Source organism: Sapajus apella, unplaced genomic scaffold (genome assembly GCF_009761245.1).
Source record: "Sapajus apella isolate SASKATOON/1434 unplaced genomic scaffold, GSC_monkey_1.0 scaffold2, whole genome shotgun sequence".
NCBI classification, from domain to species: domain Eukaryota; kingdom Metazoa; phylum Chordata; class Mammalia; order Primates; family Cebidae; genus Sapajus; species Sapajus apella.
In genome coordinates, this window is record NW_022436942.1 from 39,608,422 (window position 1) to 39,631,553 (window position 23,132).

The following is a 23,132-nucleotide window of genomic DNA, read 5'->3' on the forward strand; positions in this document are numbered from 1 at the left end:
ATGGTTTTCATTTAGAATATATGGTTGACAAAAGAAGACTTCTGGCAAGAACTTCTCTTCAAATGTGCTAATGTGGAAAAGCTTAGCAATAAGAAAAACTCAACTTTTACCACACTGGGGATCATACCTCTCAGCTCTTTGACATTGGGAAGAATGTTGCATTCACTTCTCATCTAAAAGGTTATTTGGTTATTTCATCTTGATTAAATAAAAATAAATAACAATTGGGTATCACTCAAGTGCTAGGCACTGTTTTAGACACTGGGAATAGTGTAATCAGAAAGGAAGAGACATTGCTTCCAAAGAGCTATCTTTCAAATTTAATGCTCCTTTTAAACAGAATTGTCCTACACATATGAGGAGACTTGTTGAGAAAGTAATACATATCATCTACTATTGTTTTCCTGATTTATAAAGTATTATATGGCCAGGTGTGATATCTCATGCCTGTAATCCCAGCACTTCAGGGGGCCGAGGTGGGTGGGTCCCCTGAAGTCAGGAGTTTGAGATCAGCCAGGCCAACATGGAGAAACCCCGTCTCTACTGAAAATACAAAAATTAGCCGGACATAGTGGCAGGTGCCTGTAATCCCAGCTACTCGGGAGGCTGAGGCGGGAAAATCACCTTAACCTGGGAGGCAGAGATTTTGCAGTGAGCCGATATTGTACCATTGCACTCCAGCCTGGGCAACAAAAGCAAGACTCCGTCTCAAAAAAAAAAAAAAAAATCCATTACTCACTTGTTCAAATGGCATGTTTCTCTTATAAAGCTATAAATTTTTAGAATCAGCTGTATAGTACCAACCATGGATTAGGATATTTTAAATTTGTATTGAATTTATATTGGGCACCACATAAACATCAATGATTTGGCAAAAGAGTAAAGAAGGATTTGAAAGAAGATTACTTTCAAACCCCAAACAAAGAAAAATAATAGGAAATAACAAAAACTAAGGCATCTTTAAAAGCATTAAAGTAGATGCTTTGGATAAGCGATACATAATTGTAGATGTAGAAGTAATTTATCATTCATCAGTGACTTGATAAAATACATAAACTAAAAACTCACAATATCATGCAAAACTTGGAAATATTTATATTTTACCAGAGAGCTAGATTCTTCAAAAATTTAATCTACCAGGGAGCTAGATTATTCACAAATTTAATCTAAGTAGCAAGTATATGCTATGGGATACAAATACATATTTTTACATTAATCAACAAATTTGAGATTTTTAAATTTTTAACCTAACATCACTGGTTAAGTAGAAAAAAAAAAGGGTCTCAGTTTGTGCCATGCACTGGCAGTGCTGGTTGAAGCTGCTCAACTATAGGCTATCATTTGTGGCTCTCTATTAGGACTGTATTTTAATTCCCTGTAGATTTCAACTAATTGACCTTGAGGGAAAGCTGAGTCTCTGTGACAATATGGTCTTCAATCACCACTGCCAACATAAATAAATGCTTCCTTTCTAGATCCATCAAGAGTAATCTGAGTGGAATTTAAGTTTTTGATAGGCTTTAAAGAAATGAGTCCAGACGTGAAATAAGACTCTTTTCAACCAAAATATGTAGGATTTAAGACAGTTAAGATTCATGTAATAAAAAGTGTTTAACCCTTTCTGTTGGAAATTAGTCAGTTATCTTATTGAAATCTGGACAGTTCCCAAATTGATTTATCCAGTAATGAACTGAATATAGTCTGACAGTAACCTTCACTCTCATAAGTGAATGAGAATATCTTACCAGTCTAAAAATGTTTTCCATTTAACAGTTTTTTAAAAAGTTTTAAAAATGTTAATAGAAGATTTTTTATTTGAGTTTGTTTGAGTAGCTCCGTGGATCACTTCATTTGAAACTAGCACTACTGAAATACGTTACTGATTTTCATGCACATCAATTTCTGTGAGGTTTTGATGCTAATTTAACCAAACAGTTTTTCTCATTAGGAATTTAATTATACCTCATCAGTGATAAGTTAGTGCATTTTCCTTATAATATGTCCCATTTTCTTTTCTAATTCTCTGTATAAATTATTCAAATTCATATTTTGTTCTATATAAACATTAAAGTTTAAAACCTCAAAGAAAAATACAATTTAGAATGCAGCCAATACCTAAGGGATAAATACACCTATACAACATGAGGCTAAGAACCAAAGCAATGATAAGTATACTACTGACGAAAATGAAGAAGGAAATATCTAATTTTTATTTGAAATAGGTAATTTATCTCAAAATGTCTTCTCTATTTGAGCATTCCTGATTAGGTATTTCAAGATTTGAACTCACAAGTGATTGTGACATAAGTACAGACTAGAAATTACATAAAAACTGGACTACTAGAAGCCTTATTTCTTATGTTATTTAAACATAAATGTGAAGAACAGATTCCACAACATGATTAGGTTTAGATAAAAAAGAGTGTTACAGAAGAAAATAAAACCAAAACAGATTCCACCTCTTTTTCTTAAAGTGTGTGCCTATTTATCAATTACTTGAGTAGAAAAGAGAAATTTTATTGTTCATTTATCTAACTTCCTAACAAAGTGCACCTGTTAATTTACAATGTTAGATGATCTAATATGGCTTTTGCTTAGACTCATATGCTTTTTTTTAATGAATCTATTGATTATATATATTTAAAGCTTCGAGTTAGGATCTCTTGAGAATTCTGTTTCTTAATAATTTAGTGGGAAAATGTATTCAATTCAGATATTCTCTGACAATAAAACCAGAATATTCATCTTTTGCTTTCTGTCTATCTTAATCTGCATTCACCCACAATTTTATATTTAACATGATTTATTTAATGTTTACTATGAATAATGTTATGAGGGACATCTAGTAAGCCAAGTGTTAATCCTGCCCCAACCCTCAAGTATATATGAACCCAAATGCTTGTATCCTTAATGCAGGGACTTATATAGTCATAGCATAACATAGAAGATTATTTGTTCTTGGAAATTTGATTTTACAGAGAAAGGTAATTTTTTTTAGAAGAACAGAGTAAGATCAGTAGGATAGTTAACATTTGAATCAGGTATTACAGAATAAGTAAAATTTCCGTTGTAGAAAGAATGTCTGGAATGGTATAAAATTGAGGGGGAGGGATACCTAGAGAATATCTGGAGTGCACATAGGATGTATGAAGGGGAGTTACAAAGAATAATGTCAGAAATGTAGGCATGGTTAGAAATTTTTTACATAATTATATGAAAACTGAATTATTATGGTCATTGTATTAGATATTCGTTTGGAATCTTGAATTGAGAACTAGAAATCCAGACTTGGATTGAAAATCTAGATATTCATGACCACTATATTTTAGCACAATATAGTTTATCCATCTTTGAGTACAATAAAGAGAATGTTCTTGTGGAAATAATGGAAAAAGTCCCTTCCTTATATCAGTATCAATTGTAGAACAGTATGGATAGGAGCAGCTTGAGTTAAACAAAATAAACTAGAAATAGTAATTATCATACTAATGATAGTAACCAATACTTATGTATGGCTTACTAAAGCCAGAGACCTTGAAATCTTTTTACATATATGAATTTAATTTACCAAACTATATTTTCCAAACTGGGACACTGATGCACAGAAAAATTAAGTGTTGTACATGATAACATAACTAGTAATTGTTTGAGCAGGTATTTGAAACCAATACTGGCATCAGATTTAAAATAAGGCAAGAATTCACAAATATCCACCCAAACCCAATATAGCCAGTTATGGTTTAAAACTATCTTTAGGTGAACATCACAAAACACATATCATTATTATCCCTCTTGAGGGGCGAGGGAGCTGAGGTGTTTATTCACCAACTCTGGTTAGTCATTGATTGACGGCTGTTTCTGGGGACTCTCCAATGCTTCCAGCCTGCATGCAGGAGACACTCTGGGGAGAGTGGCAGGTGCTTGTAGTAGTAAACCATCTCCTTGCATGGGAATGTTGAGTACTTAGGCGATGTGGGTCAGGCACCAATGGTGTCTGTACGAACTTTTAAAAATGTGAGTTTCACAGCACTTAATAAATTTGCAATGATGTGTTTCTGCAAATATATATATATGGTTAGTGAGAGATTTTAAATGCAAAACGAATTACGAATAGTGAAACAAAAGCAACTTTTGATAGAGTTTTTCACTAAAAAGACATGGACTTAAAACAAAAAATATAAATTTATTCAATTAATCATAACTCTGAACTGAAGAATGAAAATAACTAACATCTATTTTAGATTCTAGTTAACCCAGTAGAAATACTTTTTTTTAGTACCAGCTTAATTAATCCTCTAGGAAAAAGGAATCTCTCCACTATAGGATGGCAGTCTCATTGTCCTTATATAGATGGACCACTAGCCTGTCACTAAATCAGATATAGTGTGCTTAAATTTTACAAATTACAGTGGAATATTATTTTCTGTTGTTATGAAAGTTATCTCCACACAGCTGAAGAGTTTCTATGTCCATGTGGTAGCAGGAAAATAGATCTTGCTAATCAAAGCATCTCAGTCATTTATATCTTAAGTTCAATTAATCAGAATTTGCCCAAAACAACCCTCTATTCTTTCCTATCTCTGAAGAAAAAGATAGCATTGGAGCATTGGGCAACAAGTTATCTTAAGTGAGCTAGATAGTATGTATGGTTGTAGCCCATAGCTGTCTTTCTTTCTTGCTGGTCTCTGCTGAGGGGTAATTATTTTCAACAAAGATTGATTGTTGCTTCAGTCCCCACTGCATATGTTACTATGTCAGAGATATTTCCAGAGCCTCCAATATTCAGACATTCTATTTTCCCTTCCCCAAATCAAGGATTCTTCTCATTTGGTATCCCTTTCAGCCATCTCCATATCCATCTAGAGTCAGGAATTCTTTCTTGCTTTCTTTAAATCACTCTAGGATATTGTGAGGCACTCTTAAGCTTATTCACCAAGACTCTTTGTTACCCACTGCTACTTTGTCACTTAGATGCCCTGTTTGGTAATGGGTTAGTCTACCACCTTATGTTTACCCCGAGAAGCTAGAAGATACAATATCTCCTTCTGCTTGGGGACACTCATCATTAATTGAGAATTCTATCATTCTGCTTTGTTATACCTGCTTCAGCACTCCCATATATTTCAACAATTCTGGTATTGTAATGAAATATACTTCCTTTTAACTCATGTTTCCTTCATCAAATACACCTCTTTTTGACCATTTTTATATGTATTATGCTATGTTTTCCAATCCAATTATTTTCTTTTATTCATTCTTCAAAAAACATAACTTCTTATAAAAATTATTCAATTAAAGAATATAGTAAAATCACTAATATTAATTTAAATTTAAAACTCTGAAAAAGTCATATGTTCTTTATTTCCTTTCATTATATTTTGTGCCTTTTGTGATTTTTGCAGTGCCAATTTGTTGTGCATGATGTGTTATTAATGACACATGCATCTCTAAGTTTGTGTGTGTTGTGTAATCTATTTAGTTGTTAAAAAAGATCTTTGTTTTTTCAAAGTATAAATAATTTGGCCAACGATTTGTCACAAAAAACAGGTCTAAAATATGGAAAGAGTTACAATTTGTTGTTTTTGTGTATTTATCCAAACTCACCCATTAAACAATACTAAGGCAATGTGATGTCATTTTTCATTGATTCATTCTGTCTGGTTCAGCATTTTCTATAGATAGAGGAAATGTTTTTAAAATCTGCATTAACTCTTTTAGAACACTAAATACCATGCAATATATTAAAAAGTGACCTATTTTTAATGTAGTATCCTAAGTGCCTAACATTTTCAGGCATTTATAATGACATTTATAATAACAATAATACCTTTTTGGCTGGAGGAAGAAGCAAAATTATTTGCCATGTTTGAGTCCAAATAGTATAATTTCAAAAAAATTAAGTGAAATTTAAAATAATGATCATATATTAAAGGCATAGCACATTTTAAATTATTTATTTATTATAATTTTCTGATTTTAATCTGCAGTTCTTTCAGAATTAGCCGTCCACTCTGACTCACAATGCATTTAACACAATCTCTATTGCAGGTTACTTAGTTATAGGAAATCCATCAAGTAAGTTTGTTAATATTTTTTCTTCTTTTTGAATATTAAAGTTAGATGTACTAACTCAGTAGAACCTTAATGTGTGATTCACTTTTTGTATGTTTGTTGGAAAAATCTCCAAGCTGGATATAAATCATAAAAGCATGACTAATTGCACGGTAACTGGAGAAATGCTTTCTCTCTCTCTGGGGTGAAGCCTGCATGTCTGTATTTTAGCTTGGGAAGTAATACGGGGATATTTAAACTCCTTGGGGTTTAAAAACCATGTCATTATGAGAATGAGGTCACTGCAATATTTTATATCTTCTAAAACCTTGTAATGTATAAAATGTTTTCTGTCTGACAAAGAGGTATTATGTGCTTTAGGATTCAGTGATAACTTTATGCTCTTACATTTAGTTGAAAAACTTTCTTCATTAAAGTGCTAAATCCTTCATTGAATGTCACGAAAATATTGAAGGAATTTTGTACCATGAATACAAAGAAAGTGAGCTTAAAGAGGAAAGGTTAACTTTATAAATATAACAGAGTGACTTTAAAGGGCTGTGTTATTTGTGGTTTTTGAGAGATCCATTGTTCTTTAACTTGTTAACAGTGAAGCCAGTGCCAATGTTAAAGCGAACAAATGCAATCTAACATGACCCCATTTTACACCTTTCTTTATTTGGAGGCCAATAAGCAAGAAATCCTTCCTGCAACATGTTGAAGAGCTCTGCACAAACAACAACCTAAAGTTTCAAGAAGAATTTTCGGTATGTTACTAGCAGTTGTCACAACATTGCAAGACCTCCAGTCGTTTCATGTGTCACATTTCATGTCCATTTTAAGCATGCAAGGCCATGAAGGACTCTAGCCTTGATAATCAATACCCAATTACCAGGTTGATTGTTTTGATAGTAATGTTACACTGGGCAGCCTCTGGTGCAACCTGATCAGAATTATTCACCTACTGTGTCAGGAAAGGTGCTCTTCTTCAGACCTTCCCTGTATTGGCAGCATGACCTTGTCTCTTCTTTGCTCTTTCATCCAGATGTAGATGCAAATATAGAATGATGTATTCATTAGTTTTTGTTTGTAATCAAAGTTTAGGTCAGACTATACATGTAGTTTTATACTTAAGTGTTTATTTTACATTTAGATACTAAATTATTTCATTTTATATTTACCTACTTGGTTTACATGTGTGATATAGATCAATGTGAGACCAGAATTTGATGCTTCCAGAAACTATAAATAAAAATTATTTCTAGAACTGTCCAAAAATTAAGAAAAAAAAAACAGATAAGTAATGTCCATGTTTTATAGGGACCTTTTAAATATTACTATGGAATAAATGCTGTATCATATAATGAAAATATATAAAATTAAGAATTTGTCACTTTAAATCTACTTAAAAGGTGGGAATAGTTTTATTGTTTTTAACATTCTGTATATCTGTATAATTGAAATTGTTTAAAAACATAAGGTAGATATAAAATCTGCAAGCTACTTTAAGACTTATAAGCGTCTTTTCTAACTTAGATGATTTTGTTATTAAAAAAGACAGATTTCTAAATGCCACCAAAAACATTATTTCTATTTTATTTTTTTCCATGAACTTCCCAGTGTGTGAACTTCTGAAACAAAGAATAAACGATCAGTTTAAATAATTCAGAATTATAATATTTCGGTCTCTTAGGGAATAATAACAAAAACGAGAAAAGATTAATTGCATTTCCTGCAGACTTTTGGTTATGCTTCTTAAGTAATATTGGTCTGGACTTAACAAAATCAATGGTGCCATAAAATTCTTCCTGGCATTTAGACAGAAAGAACTCTCAATTTTTCAGGAGCAAAAGTGTAATTTCACTAGAATAAGAGCGAATATAATTATATTATGCATGACCGAGTAGATAAAAAGTTTTATTAGCAATAACAGTTTCACATATACTACATGAGAAAGTTTCTAGTTTAACTTTTTTGAAGACCATAGTTTTAAGAACTTTTAAAAAATTGTATTTTTTCTAATGCTTTGAGAATTTTTAAATGAAAATTATTAAATTACTATGTTCTAATAAACACATTTTTGATGCATATATGTGATAAAACTTTTAACTTAGGACATATTCACTGACACCTTAAATATGTATAAGTTCCTACTGTATGATAGGTATTGTATCTGGCACATTGATATACATTAATTCAACACTTAACAGCTAAGCGACTTTGGGCAAATTACTTAAACTCACTGTGCCTCAATATCTTCGTTTGTAAAATGATAATATCTACATTATTAAATTATGACTATAAAATGATTGAATATAAGCCATACTAAGAACAGTAGCTGGCACAAGTATTTGCTATTATGATGATAAATTTCTACCATAACGAAGTTCGTATTATGGTAAGAACTGCAGATGTGGATAAAAATTGCATATATACTGTATCATGATGAAGATAGGCATAAAGATTGAGGATAAAATCTGCTTGTATATCAGCCGGAAAAGACTTCATAAAAAAGGTGACTTTTGAGATGAACTTTAGGATGAGCAGAAATCCAATGAGAAGATAAAGGAAAAATGTGCTCCAGGGGGAAGAAAAGCATAAGAATGCAAAAGCAGCCTAAGTCATCTGTGGTCCCACTAAAAAGAGAGGAAACAGCAGGAGAAAGAGCTAAATAGGGAGACCTGTGGCCTTGTGCACCCTGATAAGCATAAGACTGCTCAGTATACCATTACCACCCAACCAACCTGGTGTTTCAGCATTGCTTACGAAAGCCAGAGCTGCTTAGGTCTAAAAATGGAAACTTTTATGTGAAATAATTATAAAGTATAAGTGCTCTTTCAGTTCATTTAAACTCACCTTTTTTCTCCATTCTTTATGTATTTCCAAAACTTTGACACAAGGAAGCTGTTCTAGGACTCCTCATTGGGTTAAAAAATTGTTTTTTAAGCCTTTGATGCCAACACATCAGAATTCAGATCTTATACCATTCCTGTCCCTTCATACATACCCACATGTAAACAACTGTCCAGATTTTATTTTTGAGGAAAAATAAGGAAAGGAAACTTACCCAATTAAAAGAAATAATTTATGTTGATGTTGAAAAACTGTTAAAACACACATTGTTAGTGCTTTTTATGGAATTTGGTAAGCTGAGATTTCTAAAATGGAAAACTGTAAATTTCATAAATGTAAATTTTAAACTCAACAAAATAATGAACGTATTGTCTTATATCAGACTTTTTAATGATGCTTCCTTTGCCAAGAGCAAGGTGGATGGATAACATCATAATTTTTCATCAAATGCCAATAATAGATCTTCTTGACACTTCATCTGCATCTGATAATTCTTCATCACACCTTTGCATTCCATTATTGATTTAACAATGCCTACTGAGAACAGGAATTGACCTCTGGCATCTTCTCAAACTGACCAATGTTGTACCAATTAATAGGCACGAAATCACACTGCCTGAGGAGAAAAAACAAAAAATAAATCATTGAAATCCCTCTTCCTACTAAGTAGACATTAAAATATTAAACATTAGTGTGTACCCAATGAAACATTCATAACATATGGAAAATGGTCACTAACGTGATTGCCACAGCTTAAGCCTTCCCAAAGTGCAAAGAAATTATCTCAGAAAGGCCAATAGCCCAACTGACCAACTTTATTCAGGATATTTGTGGTGAAAGCTTAGGTAAACTCATTACTGTTAACTTGGCCTTGTTTCGACAGTTACAATAGGTGCTTTTAATTTAATTTTTTAAGGTTTAGCGCAAATAACTCTTTTAATTAGTAAAATTTCTTGTTTACCTATGTTAAATGTAAACTTTGCAATGACTTTATTTTACAGGAATTACCAAAATTTCTTCAGGATCTTTCTTCAACTGATGCTGATCTGCCTTGGAATAGAGCAAAAAACCGCTTCCCAAACATAAAACCATGTATGTGCACTTGTTGGTTTTGGTTTAGCTAGGAAGTATTTTTAAATGACTACCATCTTAACTTTTTTTGTTGTTTCCTAATATGTTTTATATTAATTGAATTATAATAATGTATTCTATGGCAGTGACTATCAAATTATATTTCTTTCACTTTGTTCATATTTATTTAAAGTTAGTGTATGTGGTTTTCAGCTTGTTCACACAAGTTCATTTATGCAGGTGCAAGAAACTGTAGACCTAATAGTTTCTTAGCTTTGTCATTTAACCCAAGTAACAAACCGTTTTAACATCTTCCTACAGACCTAGCATCAAATGCAAAGAGAAAATTTACACTTAGTTTTGTGCATTATTTTCCCTTAAGAGCATAGCAGTGTTTCCTACGGAACATAAAAAAATGCATTGTAAAATATTCATTGAAGATCAGAGTAAATGCGCACTTACATGAATTCGTTTTACAAATGAAGCAGGATTGTGCTTCACCGTAGTAAACACAGCTTCATTTTTCTTTTTTTGTGTGTGGAGGGGAACTGAAATTGCCCATTTTTAGGGGGGGAACTGAAACTGCCCAACATTTTTCAATCAATAAGAAAATAAAGTATTATTTCTTAAAGAATTAACAGTGATGTGAAAGGAAAATATGACATTTTTCTGTTACTAGTAGGTATATGTTTAATATATTTTTGAACAGATATCCCAATTATCAATATTCTGTTTCAATACATTTTACACTATGAAATTAAAATGTGATATTGTGATGTCCTGAAACACGGTTTCAAAGTCTAGAGTTTTAAAATGTTCCCAGTTTTAAAGATAATATGCACCTGTGTGTATATATTTTTTTCTATGCCTTTTAAAATGTATATTGGGGAAATTGCTGTAGTTCTTAAAACTTGAGCTCTTCTTTCCAAAAAGACATAGACCTAGAGAAGGATGTAATCACAGAGTGTCAAATTGTAAAGGACATGCATGGGAAGAAACAGACCAAATTCTGATATTATGGAACTAGAGAATAACTTATGAAGTTCACGAAGGAAACAAATTTAAGAAAACATGATACAGGGGGTAGTAATCTTCTAGAATCTGTTAATTTCTAAGAAGTAGAATAGGATGAAAATACAAATAGCTTTAACCACCTAAATCCTTTCTGCAATAAAACAAATCATAAGTAAATGATTTTAAGAGCAAGATGACAAAAAAAAATTTGTTTTAGGAAATAAACATTCACAATTTCCTCCCTCCCTCCCTTCTTTCCTTCCTTCCTTCCTTCCTTCCTTCCTTCCTTCCTTCCTGCCTGCCTGCCTGCCTGCCTGCCTTCTCTCCCTCCCTCCCTCCATCTTTCTCTTTTCTTTCTCTCCTTTCTTTATCTTTTCTTTCTTTCTCTTTCTTTCTTCTCTTTCTCTCTCTTCCCCCTCCCCTTCTAACTTCTCCCCCTCTCACCCTCTTCCCCCTGTCCTTCCTCCTCCCCTCCTCCCTTCCCCTTTGCCCTCCCCTCCTCCCTTCCCCTTTGCCCTCCCCTCCTCTCTTCCCCTTTGCCCTCCCCTCCCCCCTTCCCCTTTGCCCTCCCCTCCCCTTCCCTTCCTTTCTTCCTTTCTTTCTTTTTGGAGTTTTGTTTTTCTTGCCCAGGCTGCAGTGCAGTGGCAAAATCTCGGCTCACTGCAACTTCCACCTCTTGAGTTCAAGCGATTCTCCAGTCTCAGCCTCCCAAGTAGCTGGGATTACAGGCACGCGCCACCACGCCTGGCTAATTTTGTATTCTTAGTAGAGACAGGGTTTCACTGTGTTGGTCAGGCTGGTTAAATTTCTAAGACCAGAACCTTTTATTCTTCCTTTTAGAGAGTTAAACTAGATTGGGTACAATGTAAGTTTAAAAGTTATGGACATTCCTTTTTTTTTTTTTTTTTTGAGACGGAGTCTTTCTATGTCACCAGGCTGGAGTGCAGTGGCACGATCTCAGCTCACTGCAGCCTCTGTCTCCCGGGTTCAAGTGATTCCCCTGCCTCAGCCTCCTGAGTAGCTGGGACTACAGGTGTGCGCCACCACACCTGGCTAATTTTCTGTATTTCAGTAGAGACCGGGTTTAGCTTTGACCAGGATGGTCTCGATCTCCTGACCTCATGATTCACTGCCTCGGCCTCCCAAAGTGCTGGGATTACAGGCCTGAGCCACTGCGTCTGACCCCATTCCTATGTTTTTATATTTATCTGCACCTAAATTTCATCCAAACTATTTGCTTCATGCTTATTTGGTGGTATTCTGTGAAAAGAAATAATATAATCTGATTAAAGCACAGTTACTGTGGAATAATTGGTATTTTTTCCATTGTCTAGAATTAATGTATAATATATCAGTATGTATAAAGTAATTCAAATACATCTAACTTATTTCCAAAGAGTGTCTAATTTGAAATATGTAAAATTTGATATATTAGAAAGTTTTTTTACAGTGTGACTTTTCAATCGTTTATTAAGATGTCAGTCCATTATTATCTGGGTCCCTTTATGACTACAAGAAATGTTAGACAATTTTAATGTATTACGAATAGGATGAGAAGAGAATAAGAGTGGTTGATGGAACTAAACAATCTTAAAATAATAAAAAGGACTGAGGAGTATGACTACGCCAATTTTCCGTATTCAAATTAATAAGATTTCCTGGGTTACAAACCTGTTTCCCCACTAACTACATTAGTGACTCTGGACATATTATTCAGTGGTCTTGTACCCCATAAGAGTATTGTAAAAATTAGATGAAATAATGCTGTAGATCACTTTGTCCAGTATTGGAACACAGGAAATACTCAACATATTAGTTCTTATCTTATTGGTTAATAGATCACTTCCTTTTAAGAGCTGCTAACTTTCTGGGTGAATAAGATTAATTCATAGGCATGTAGGCTGCTGTCTGGAGACAACAAACCCAAGTCTCTAGCCTGGGTTAGAAACCAAGCTGTAAAGTCACAGCCACACCTATTCTATGGGCAAGTACACCTCTCTCTCTCAAACACACACACACACACACACACACACACAAGCACACACTAGACACAAGCAAATAAGATGTTTAAACTAAGTAGATTCTCCTGTTGTGCTTGCAGAGAACCCATAAAGCTGAAGAAAATTTATTTTTCCTATAGAGATTGAATTCATTTTAATATAATTTGAATTTTAGCTTGAGCCAGCTAAATTAAGTGTATTGTTTCTCTCCCCTGAGTAGTGCAGAAAGTAGAATGCCAAATATCACAGTATGTTTTAGAAGACATAAGCTTATATAACACTTTTAAGATACTAGAATTAGGAGCAAATACTTGCAGAAGAGTTTCCAAATCTCCATTTGACAGGCATCTATGACCTTCAGAAATATTCCAACACCAGGAAGAAAAGCTTAGCTTGTTGTTGACTCAGATAGTTATAATTAGGTATATCTAGTGAATGGAAACATAATGATTCTCTTCCTTAGTCACAGGACTAGTTACAATGTCATTCAAATAAATCATACAAAATTCCATAACTTTAGGACATAAATCATTTGCAGAAATGTGTTTAATCATTCTCATTTCTAACCGTAACCACACTGAGCAAGCAATTGTAACTACTAACAATACAACTAATTCATTTTAACAAATTATGTGCTTAAGTTTTAAGAACCCAAGAACATGTATTAAGTGCCTATTATAAGCATTCATGTAAATTTTCTTCAAGAGGGTTATACAAAAGCTAAGTTATAATGACATCTTATAGCTGAGGTAACCAAGGAACAGAGAAGCTAAGCAATTTACCCAAGGCCAAATGTATGGTAGGCAGATCATCTGGAATTCAGACCCAATCATTTTTTACCCATTTTTCCTCCTTGAAAACAAACAAAAACCTGGCAAAACAATTAGTAGTGGATATTTCATGTCATTTCCATGCTCAGTTAAAATTATTACTGGATGTTTTGATTATAATATCAGCTTGGTACCTTCACAGAAAAAAAACAATTTCTGACATTTTTCTTTGAAAAAAAGTAATGAGTACAAGGTATCTAATTTTACTAGATCTTAAAATATTCTAAAAAATTATAATTAGAAATCTGAAAGAAAGAAAGAATAGGCAGATAAATTAATGGAAAAGTATAAATGGTCTAGAGATATATCTAACTACCTAGAAAATAAGGTGGTGTTTTGAATCAGGGAGAAAAGATGAAATGTTAAAAAATTGATACCATTTGTTTTTCCAATGACAACAGATAAGCAATAAAAGATATATCTATACCTCATTCCTCAAAAACAATAACAAAAAAAGTCCCAATGGGCCAAAGTTTGAAATACTTAAAACCAGAAAAATCCATGAAATTTTCAGAAGAAACTATGATTGTAAAAATAATAATAATTTGGCATGACAAACAACTTTGACAAGTGGTACAAAATCCAGAAGCCAAAGTGAAAAATAATGGGAAATTTGATTGCATAATAATATAAATTTTTATACAGCAAAATTGATAGATAAAGTCAAGGACAAACGACAAACTAAAAAGAACATTTTAATTCATATGAATAACAGAAGGCTCTACGAAACCTTCTGTTTTTAGCATGCTTTTAAAAAAAATAAAAATGGAGAAAACACGAAAGGCCATTAAAATGGTCAATAAACATAAACAATAAAAGCTCAGTTTCTCTTGTATTTAAGGAAATCAAAATAAATATCATGAGACATTAATTTCTGTATGTCAAAAGAACATAAATCAATTAAAATGTTTAATAATATCTTGTGATAGTGAAAGTAAGAGAAAACAGAATTTTTCAAACAATTTGGTTCAGAGTATTAATTCAGTTAGAGAACAATTTAGAAATATTTTTCAAAACTTGGCATGAATATATATAATATAAAAATTGTACTACTGGTAATATAGTATACAAATATACTCCTACATATATGCAAAATTTTAGTTATGTCGGTTCAGCATTTTATAATCACAAAGTGGATCATTTAAATAATAAAGGGTTAAATAAATATGTTATTGTATATTCAAACAGTGATATACTGTATAGTTTTTAAAAGTAATGAGCTACATATCTTTGTTTATGCTGAAATGGAAAGGTATATATAGATAAATAAACTGTTTGCAGAACAGACTGTATATCACTCCATTTGTAGCTAAAGAAAATTAGAATGCAAAGAATATGTTTAGAAAATTCTGGAAATATATACAAGGACATATTAATAGTCATTGTCTCTGGGTAGTAGAAATATGGGAGAAGAGATAACTTTTTAAATTTACCATCATCTGTGAAGTTGGCATGTTATATTATGAACTCCTTTGTATTACATTTATAGTAAAAAAAATTAGTAACAATGTAAAAAGCCAATTAGCATTGATTCCTTATATTTTCTTCTAGATAATAATAACAGAGTAAAGCTGATAGCTGATGCTGGTGTTCCAGGTTCAGATTATATTAATGCCAGCTATATTTCTGTAAGTTAATACTTTTATATATTTTATAATTGTATAAAACATAACTACTGAAACTGTGTTACCTTTTCAATTACTTAAAACAACAAATTCATCACAACTCCTATGGACCTTAATATGCTAGCTATTTACAACTTCATGTTTTACCCTCATTTTACAGATGGGGCTATGGATATGCCTAATAGAGATACTAACTTATCAACAATTATTTCACCAGTTTGTGGCAGATGTTCAACTTCAGGCTACATATCCCTGTATCTTTCTACGAATTCATATATTTTGTTAATGTATTCTCCATCCACAATGAAGTCTGCCAATCTGTGTGAATTAAAAATGATAAATGGACAGTTATGTCCATGTAATATAAAAATCTGTTATGCAGCTCTTCCCTTCTAGATTTGCAGTCCTTCAAGGGGGTGATAACACTGTCACCATCACAGTTACATTGAAATTTTGTACGCACCCAAGACCTCCACTTGGTTTGTACATTCATGGAATCTTAAAGAAGGAAGTGCCCTTAATTTGACCATTCACCTTGGAACTCTATTCCTGTCAGCCTCTTCTAGCATTGATTCATTCACTTTTTCCTAAGTTGTGAACAATACAGGAAATCATTGTTCATTTCCTAAGAATCTGAACAATGATTCTATCTCTGAACAACTCTGTTTTACAGTTGTTGTTTCTGTTTTTTTTTTTTAAACCAAGTTATGTCCCTTTATCTTCTTACCCACTGATGTCATTCTAATGCATAGCAAGCTTAACCATCTTCATTACAGTGAATCTACAAATAGATGAAGATTCCCTCTGCTGCCCACACTCTCCAGAGGCTTTTTCTTATTCATAGGTCTTCTCACCCATACCTGCTATTTCCTTCAGTTCTATTAAGGCTCTTGTTATATGATGTTTCACCCTTTCCCCAACATCAAACATACCTGTGGTGTGTCCCAGTGCCTCCAAGCCTTTGTCAAGGGTGAAAAAAAAGAATTCATTCTAAATTCTATATTGGTTGATAATTAATCTAAAATTACAATCATATATTGGATCCTATTGTCAAAGGAGTGAATAATGGGAGAATTTGAGACTTTTCAACCAGAGAAATGAAAGAAAGTTTGGAGAAGCTAAGGTATTCTTTAAATTTCATTCTATTTTTATGATAGAACTTTAAATATGTATTTAAAGAGTTACATGTATATCTTATAAATTTACTATTATTGTAACATTTTATTAATTTATCAAATGATTGATTCCCTTAAAAATGTAATTCTTCTGTAAACATTTTGGTGAAGTCTTATGCTTACTAATTTCCATTGTAATCTAAACTCTACAGCATGTTGAAGTTTTACTTGGATTTACAAAATGATGCATATGTGCATTTAGATATTTACGTTTAATCACTACTCTAATAATTAAATGCCATCAAATAGAACAAGGACAACTGGCTGTATCAGTGACCTATTGATTTGTATCTTTTTTATTTACCAATAAGTAGATACAAATCAACAGCTCATATTGTCTAATGTTCCATCAGGGATGACAGTACAGGATATGACTATAATTAAGAAGGAAACCAGGCAATTTTAGTAGGTGTAGCTGAACCACACGGATTATATAAGCAAAGTAATTTTCACAACTCTCTAGTGCCCCCTTTAAATATTATAGGTTGTCAGCAGACAGCTATGAGCAAATGATAATGTGATATGAGCAATAAACTAGGAAGCCTGAAGATATATATTCTGCTGTAATCAAGTGATGTTGTAATACAATAAATCTTACAACAAAGTCCCTATGACCCAATGTAATGTTATGCATAATCGTTGCTGAGCTACATGGCAAGCAGGCTCAGATGGAAAGTACTTTACAAGAAGGCAGATTTCCATATTGGGGCTGGCAGTGTGCTGTAGCACTCAGAGAAATCTTCTTTGTTTGGGATGCCAGGAACAAATGAGAATAGATATAGCAATGATACTGTAGTGGCCCTTACTTTCCACCTACATATTCACACAATCTTCACTTCATAAAGAATGTCGGATACCTCAATTTCCCCCTACTCCCAAGTTTTGTTCTATAGCACCTCCAACTAAAAGTTCATAAACACTTGTACCAGGAACAAAAGACAGAGGCCATCTATGAATGGATTCTCGGTTTCAATTTATTTGGAAGCTATAGCAAAGGGAAGAGAACTATAGAAGGAGGTAGGAAAGAAACAAAATAACTAGTGTTCAGATAGAAACATGAAAAACTGAAATCCGGGGAAGAGACAGAGGAGGACCAGCAGGTGGTCTGAGGGATGTTAAGACTGGGATATTCCGCCGGGTGCGGTGGCTCAAGCCTATAATCCCAGCACTTTGGGAGGCCGAGGCGGGTGGATCATGAGGTCAAGAGATCGAGACCATCCTGGTCAACATGGTGAAACTCTGTCTCTACTAAAAATACAAAACATTAGCTGAGCATGGTGGTGCGTGCCTGTAATCCTAGCTACTCAAGAGGTTGAGGAAGGAGAATTGCCTGAACCCAGGAGGCGGAGGTTGCGGTGAGCCGAGATCGCGCCATTGCACTCCAGCCTGGGTAATAAGAGTGAAACTCCATCTCAAAAAAAAATAATAAAAAAAAATAAAATAAAAGACTGGGATATTCCAGCCCAGGGTTTGTGACTGGGTTAACATGCCAATGTGTGTTTTCCTCTGCCCTTGGCCATTCTTAGGAATGGTGCTCCCAGAGTTAGAGCTTGGGAAGGCTGGAAGATTTTTGATGAAGGATAGACAGTGAAAGAGTTAGGAAGAAGTGATATTGCAGCCCCATAATCTGCCACCAACTGTACAAATGAGGTTAGAAATGTTTTCAAGAGAGTCAAAAATTGAAAATACTATGATTTTAGGTATAAGAGGAAGGCTCTGACCCCCCCCAAATTATCTCTACTGACAGCTTGAGATGCCTGCAACACTATAACTTGATGACAGCTTTTAACACAACTAGAGATTAAAGGCTATCATGCAAATGGTTGCAGTAACATCAGAAACATTAGATTTGTTCCCATGTTGATAGAGCATTATAATACTAAAGAATATTGTGTCCCTGAAAAAGCGAAATACAAATATCTGGGAGATACATTTTATAAATCAAAAACAATCAATTAATATGAATTGTCTTCTCCTCTTTGATCCCTCCACACTTTGTATGTTTAGCATAGCCCTTGTCATATTCTAACTTGTAGTGATCTCATTTATTAATTGCCCTCTCTGTTTGAGGAAGAGCATAACGTACTGGGCGTTATATGAGGGTGAACATATGTATTTCCTCTTATCTAAGTACCATGTAAGGATGGAGATTCTGTCTTCATGATCTTACTATCAGTCCTTCAGTATGCATTGAGGACCCCTAAAACACATCCATATAAAAACACAAACACGCATGCATATTTATATGCATTATTTATAAGGATTTTCTAGACAGTTTGGGAGATATTAAAATGAAGTATCTCTGCTTTCAATGGCATTGTAATCATGTAAGATGAAAATATATATATATATACACACACATTTGTGTATCTCTATATAAATATATTTGTATAAGTGTAAAAGTTATAGTTTATATGTATATATGTTTATGTTTATGCTTATATCCAATGTGTAATTCAGTGAATAATTAAAATATGATTTAGTAGCAATAAATAAAGTAGGGTTGATTATTATTTCTACTTTATCAATGTAGAAATTTCACTCAAGTTTCAGATCATACAGCTACAAAAATCAAAGAAGGAATTTGAACTCAGGTCCATTTGAACTCTGAAGCATATGTATTTATCTACCTAAATATAATTCTGTATATTTATAAATTATTTATAAATATATAAACATATATACATTTTATACTTGTGTGTATAGATATGTATATACATATATATATAAATTCTCCCACTATTCACTTTTTTAGCAATAGGATCCAATATATTATTATAATTTTGGAATAATTATCAAATAATATGGAATATGGTGATATATTTGTTTATGCCTATATGTATACATTTGTACATAAACATATACCTATGTGTATATATACGCACATATATGTACACATACACACAAACATATACATATAGGCATATGCAAATATATCACCATCAATGCCCAACACATTTTATTTAGCATAATAAAACAATTGAGGGTGTTTCCTGGAGTAAATATAAACTGCACATTTTACATTTTTTTCCATAAAGCTAAGCCTACTTACTTTCTTATATGGGTAAATAAAGAAAACTTGTTCAAGGACATTGATAGGCATTAAGATGTCATTATCTCCTATATAATATGGATAAACTTTAATCTAAAAAATATGAACTTTTTGAAAACCTTTACATTTATTGAGCACTTCAAAATTTTCAAAGCAATTTCACATTCCTTATTTTACAAACAGTCTTCAAAATGACTCTCTGAGGTGTGCAGTAAAATAATGATTATCTCTAATTTATAATTAGGAAACTGAAGATTAGCTAATTTAAGTAGCCTGCTCTACAGGGTACACTATTAGAAAGGAATAAAGTCAAAATGAGTGTTTTAGCCTCTAGACTACATTCTAGTCTCTAGACTACATTGTTTTCATTATTCATACTTACTGCCTTCTTCTGTACAAATTTAATGAAATATCTTATCTTCATTAAATTTAATGCTAGAATTATTGAGAAGCTATGCAGATAATTTAGGTTTGCGCAATCCAACATTCAGAATAGTTAAATCTCAAAGGAAGAAAAAAGAGATTCGTTGGTCTGACCTTCTTCATGTTATATGCTATTCTAAAACTAATTCCATCTGCATATACAAATTAACTGTATATAATCGAATAACTGCTGGATAAGATTAAAGTATAAAAATGTTGATTTGTAAACAATATTTAAATTGACTTTTTAGCATGCAGTTCTACAATACCTGAGATGTAGTAGGCATTTAATAATTGTTGAGTTCATAAAAAGAAGATTATATTTAGGTGGGTAAATATATATGCTTCACAGTTCAAACGGACCTGAGTTCAAATTCCTTCTCTGATTTTTGTAGCTGTATGACCTGAAACTTGAGTAAAGTTTCTACATTGATAAAGTGGAAATAATAATCAACTCTGCTTTATTCATTGCTACTAAATCACATTTCAGTTATTCACTGAATTAAACATTGGACGCACTTGATAAATACATATTATTTTTATTGTTGTTGATGTTTCATGGTAGTAGATTCTACATTTTCATGGCTGATAATCCAGAGGAAAATCTCTGAGTTAATTTAAGGACTGCAATGAAAAGTGCCATTCATGGGTAAAGGTCATAATGAAAGTTGACATGTGGAATGAAACTCACATTTTGTTCCAGTTATCATAGAGCTTTAAAAAATCAGTAAACACTATATTCCAATTAAACGACAAAAGTTCAGGCAAGAAGTTTTCTCTCAGAAAAAGTCCAGAGTTTGCACATACATATGCAAAGGTAGAAGTAGAAATAGTAAACAGAATTGACATACTTTCTTCGTTTTCATACGATGTAATGAAAATATCTCCAAAACACCTTTGGGCAAACATTTTACCTGGTGCTTTACCATTTTATAAAATAAGTTTGCTTTTACAGGAAGAAAACTTAAATGTGTCTTAGCTTCTTTAATGAGAATCAAGGGGGAAATGTGACCATATGAAGATATATTTAAATAACAGATGATACATAGATATATGTATTAAAAACAAATATAAAATAATATTTCAAATCCTGGAAAACTGAGATCATATATTAGTTTTGTAAATAAGTGTTAATAAGATTTTACCAGTTTATTTTCATAAATAAGTACCAACATAGGAATAATACCAATTATTAATATATGCATATATATATTATATGGTATAATATTTAGTATATAATATGTGATATATATTACCCTGTGTGGAACCTACTCCCTCCTTACAAGTACAGCCTTTCTAGCCTTGCTCACCAATGGGCCTGTACTCCCTTCCATATGTGCTCAGCATAGAGAAGGGCTAAGTTGCCTCAGTCCTCAGTGCCACTTCCACATCATTCTTTATTCCTCTGTCCTAAAATTGCCAGCTTGAATTCATGTCACCACGCATAGGACACACTATTGCTCTTTTTGGAAGTTAACTACCATCCCCTAGGTCACTTTTTCTCATTTCTTAAAGATTTCACTTCAGGATCACTGCTCCTCTCTCATCACCACTTCTGTCAAATTATTGATGATGTCAAAATTCATATAAAATATTGACCCAAAGACCTGTCCGTCACTTTCTGGACCTCTTCTTCTGTGGTGACTTGTCTTCCACTTGACCTCATCATTTTCTCCAATGTTCACAACCTAGACCTTTTCACCATCAAAAATTGTAGCCGCTCTATGAAATTGATTGTAGATATCTTACTATCTGTCCAAATCTTTCTTTCCAGATCACTAGACTGATAATTCTTCAACACTGCTCTGACCTACAGCCCTTTGATTAAATCAAATTTTCCATTTTTCCTGACCCAATCGAGACTTCATTTTTTTCTTGCTCAGTTTGAATTGCATGCTTATTTGTTTTCTTTCCTCTATTGTATACATTCTCAACTCTCAAATTTATCTTTTATAGTCTCAGTCTTTTGACAAATCCCCAAACTTGACTAAGTAATACCCTCCATGGATTCTTCTCTGTGTAATTGGATGTGTCTTGGAGAAACATACATGACCACACCAAAATATCTCACTTTAAACTGACGGCCACTAACCTCAAAAACATAGCCTCCTAATCTATTCAATCTCCCTTTCTTCTGGGCTACTATTTTATTTCTTCTTTCTCCTCTGGACTCTAACGCTGTATTCCTCATTTTCACCTACATCTGATGGCCTTGTTTATTATTTCACTGATAAAATGGAAGCAATTAAAACAGAACATCCACCAGGTCCCCTACCTATCTGCATCTGTGTCCTCATTCCCAGTTTTTTTCATGTGGCTGCCTGTGAACTGTCCTAGCCCCTGATAACAGCCAACCCTACCACTTGGACACTACATGACCTCTCCCTCTGCCTCTAAAGAACATGGGTTGAGGAATTCTCTCTTCTGCATTATCAATTTTTCTCTTTTAGCAGCCAAACAAATCTATTGTAATTTCTTACATCATAAAAATATCTTGATATTGCAGCTCCCTCTCTACTTCTCTATTATTCTGTGTCTTATTTACATCAGAGCCCCTTGAAGAATTGTCAGCACTTACTATCTTCGATTCCCTTCTCTTATCTCTTCAGCACCCTCAAATAAGACTTGGATACTAAGCAAATACAACACCAAACCAGCTATTTTCAAAGCCATCAATTAACTACTCAGAAAACTAGCCTCAAGTCTCAGTCCCTAATTTGACCTTTCAGCAGATCTAACTCTTTCATCTTAATCTTATCAGTTCTATCTCATCTTTTAGACCTCCAGACATTGAAATAATTTAGAGCTGTATACTTGAATTTACTGTCTCCTTCCAAACTCATGTTCTTGGTGATTGTAAGAGTCAGTGTTCTCTAGAGGGACAAACCTAATAGATTAGATGTATATATGAAGGGGAGTTTATTAAGGAGTGTTGACCCACACGATCACAAAGTGAAGTCCCAAAATAGGCCATTTGCAAGCTGAGGAGCAAGGAAGCCAGTCCAAGTCCTGAAACCTCAAAAGTAGGGAAGCTGAGA

General features: G+C 33.1%; 1 protein-coding gene and 1 long non-coding RNA gene across 3 annotated transcripts in view; one reads left to right on the forward strand and one right to left on the reverse strand.

Annotated features, from left to right (window-relative positions):
* PTPRQ (protein tyrosine phosphatase receptor type Q) overlaps positions 1-23,132 on the forward strand; it is a 240,750-nt gene that overhangs the window by 202,566 nt on the left and 15,052 nt on the right. For both annotated transcript variants that reach the window (XM_032296569.1, XM_032296577.1), the window contains 4 exons: positions 6,049-6,075; positions 6,737-6,818; positions 9,906-9,996; positions 15,371-15,447. In XM_032296569.1, the coding sequence (XP_032152460.1) occupies positions 6,049-6,075; positions 6,737-6,818; positions 9,906-9,996; positions 15,371-15,447 (277 nt within the window). The remainder of the gene's footprint in view (positions 1-6,048; positions 6,076-6,736; positions 6,819-9,905; positions 9,997-15,370; positions 15,448-23,132) is intronic.
* Positions 2,188-23,132, reverse strand: part of LOC116563835 — a 64,365-nt gene continuing 43,420 nt past the window's right edge. Inside the window, exons 4-5 of the long non-coding RNA XR_004274594.1 lie at positions 8,908-9,520; positions 2,188-3,994 (exon numbers count right to left, since the gene is read on the reverse strand). This is a non-coding gene — a long non-coding RNA (uncharacterized LOC116563835). The remainder of the gene's footprint in view (positions 3,995-8,907; positions 9,521-23,132) is intronic.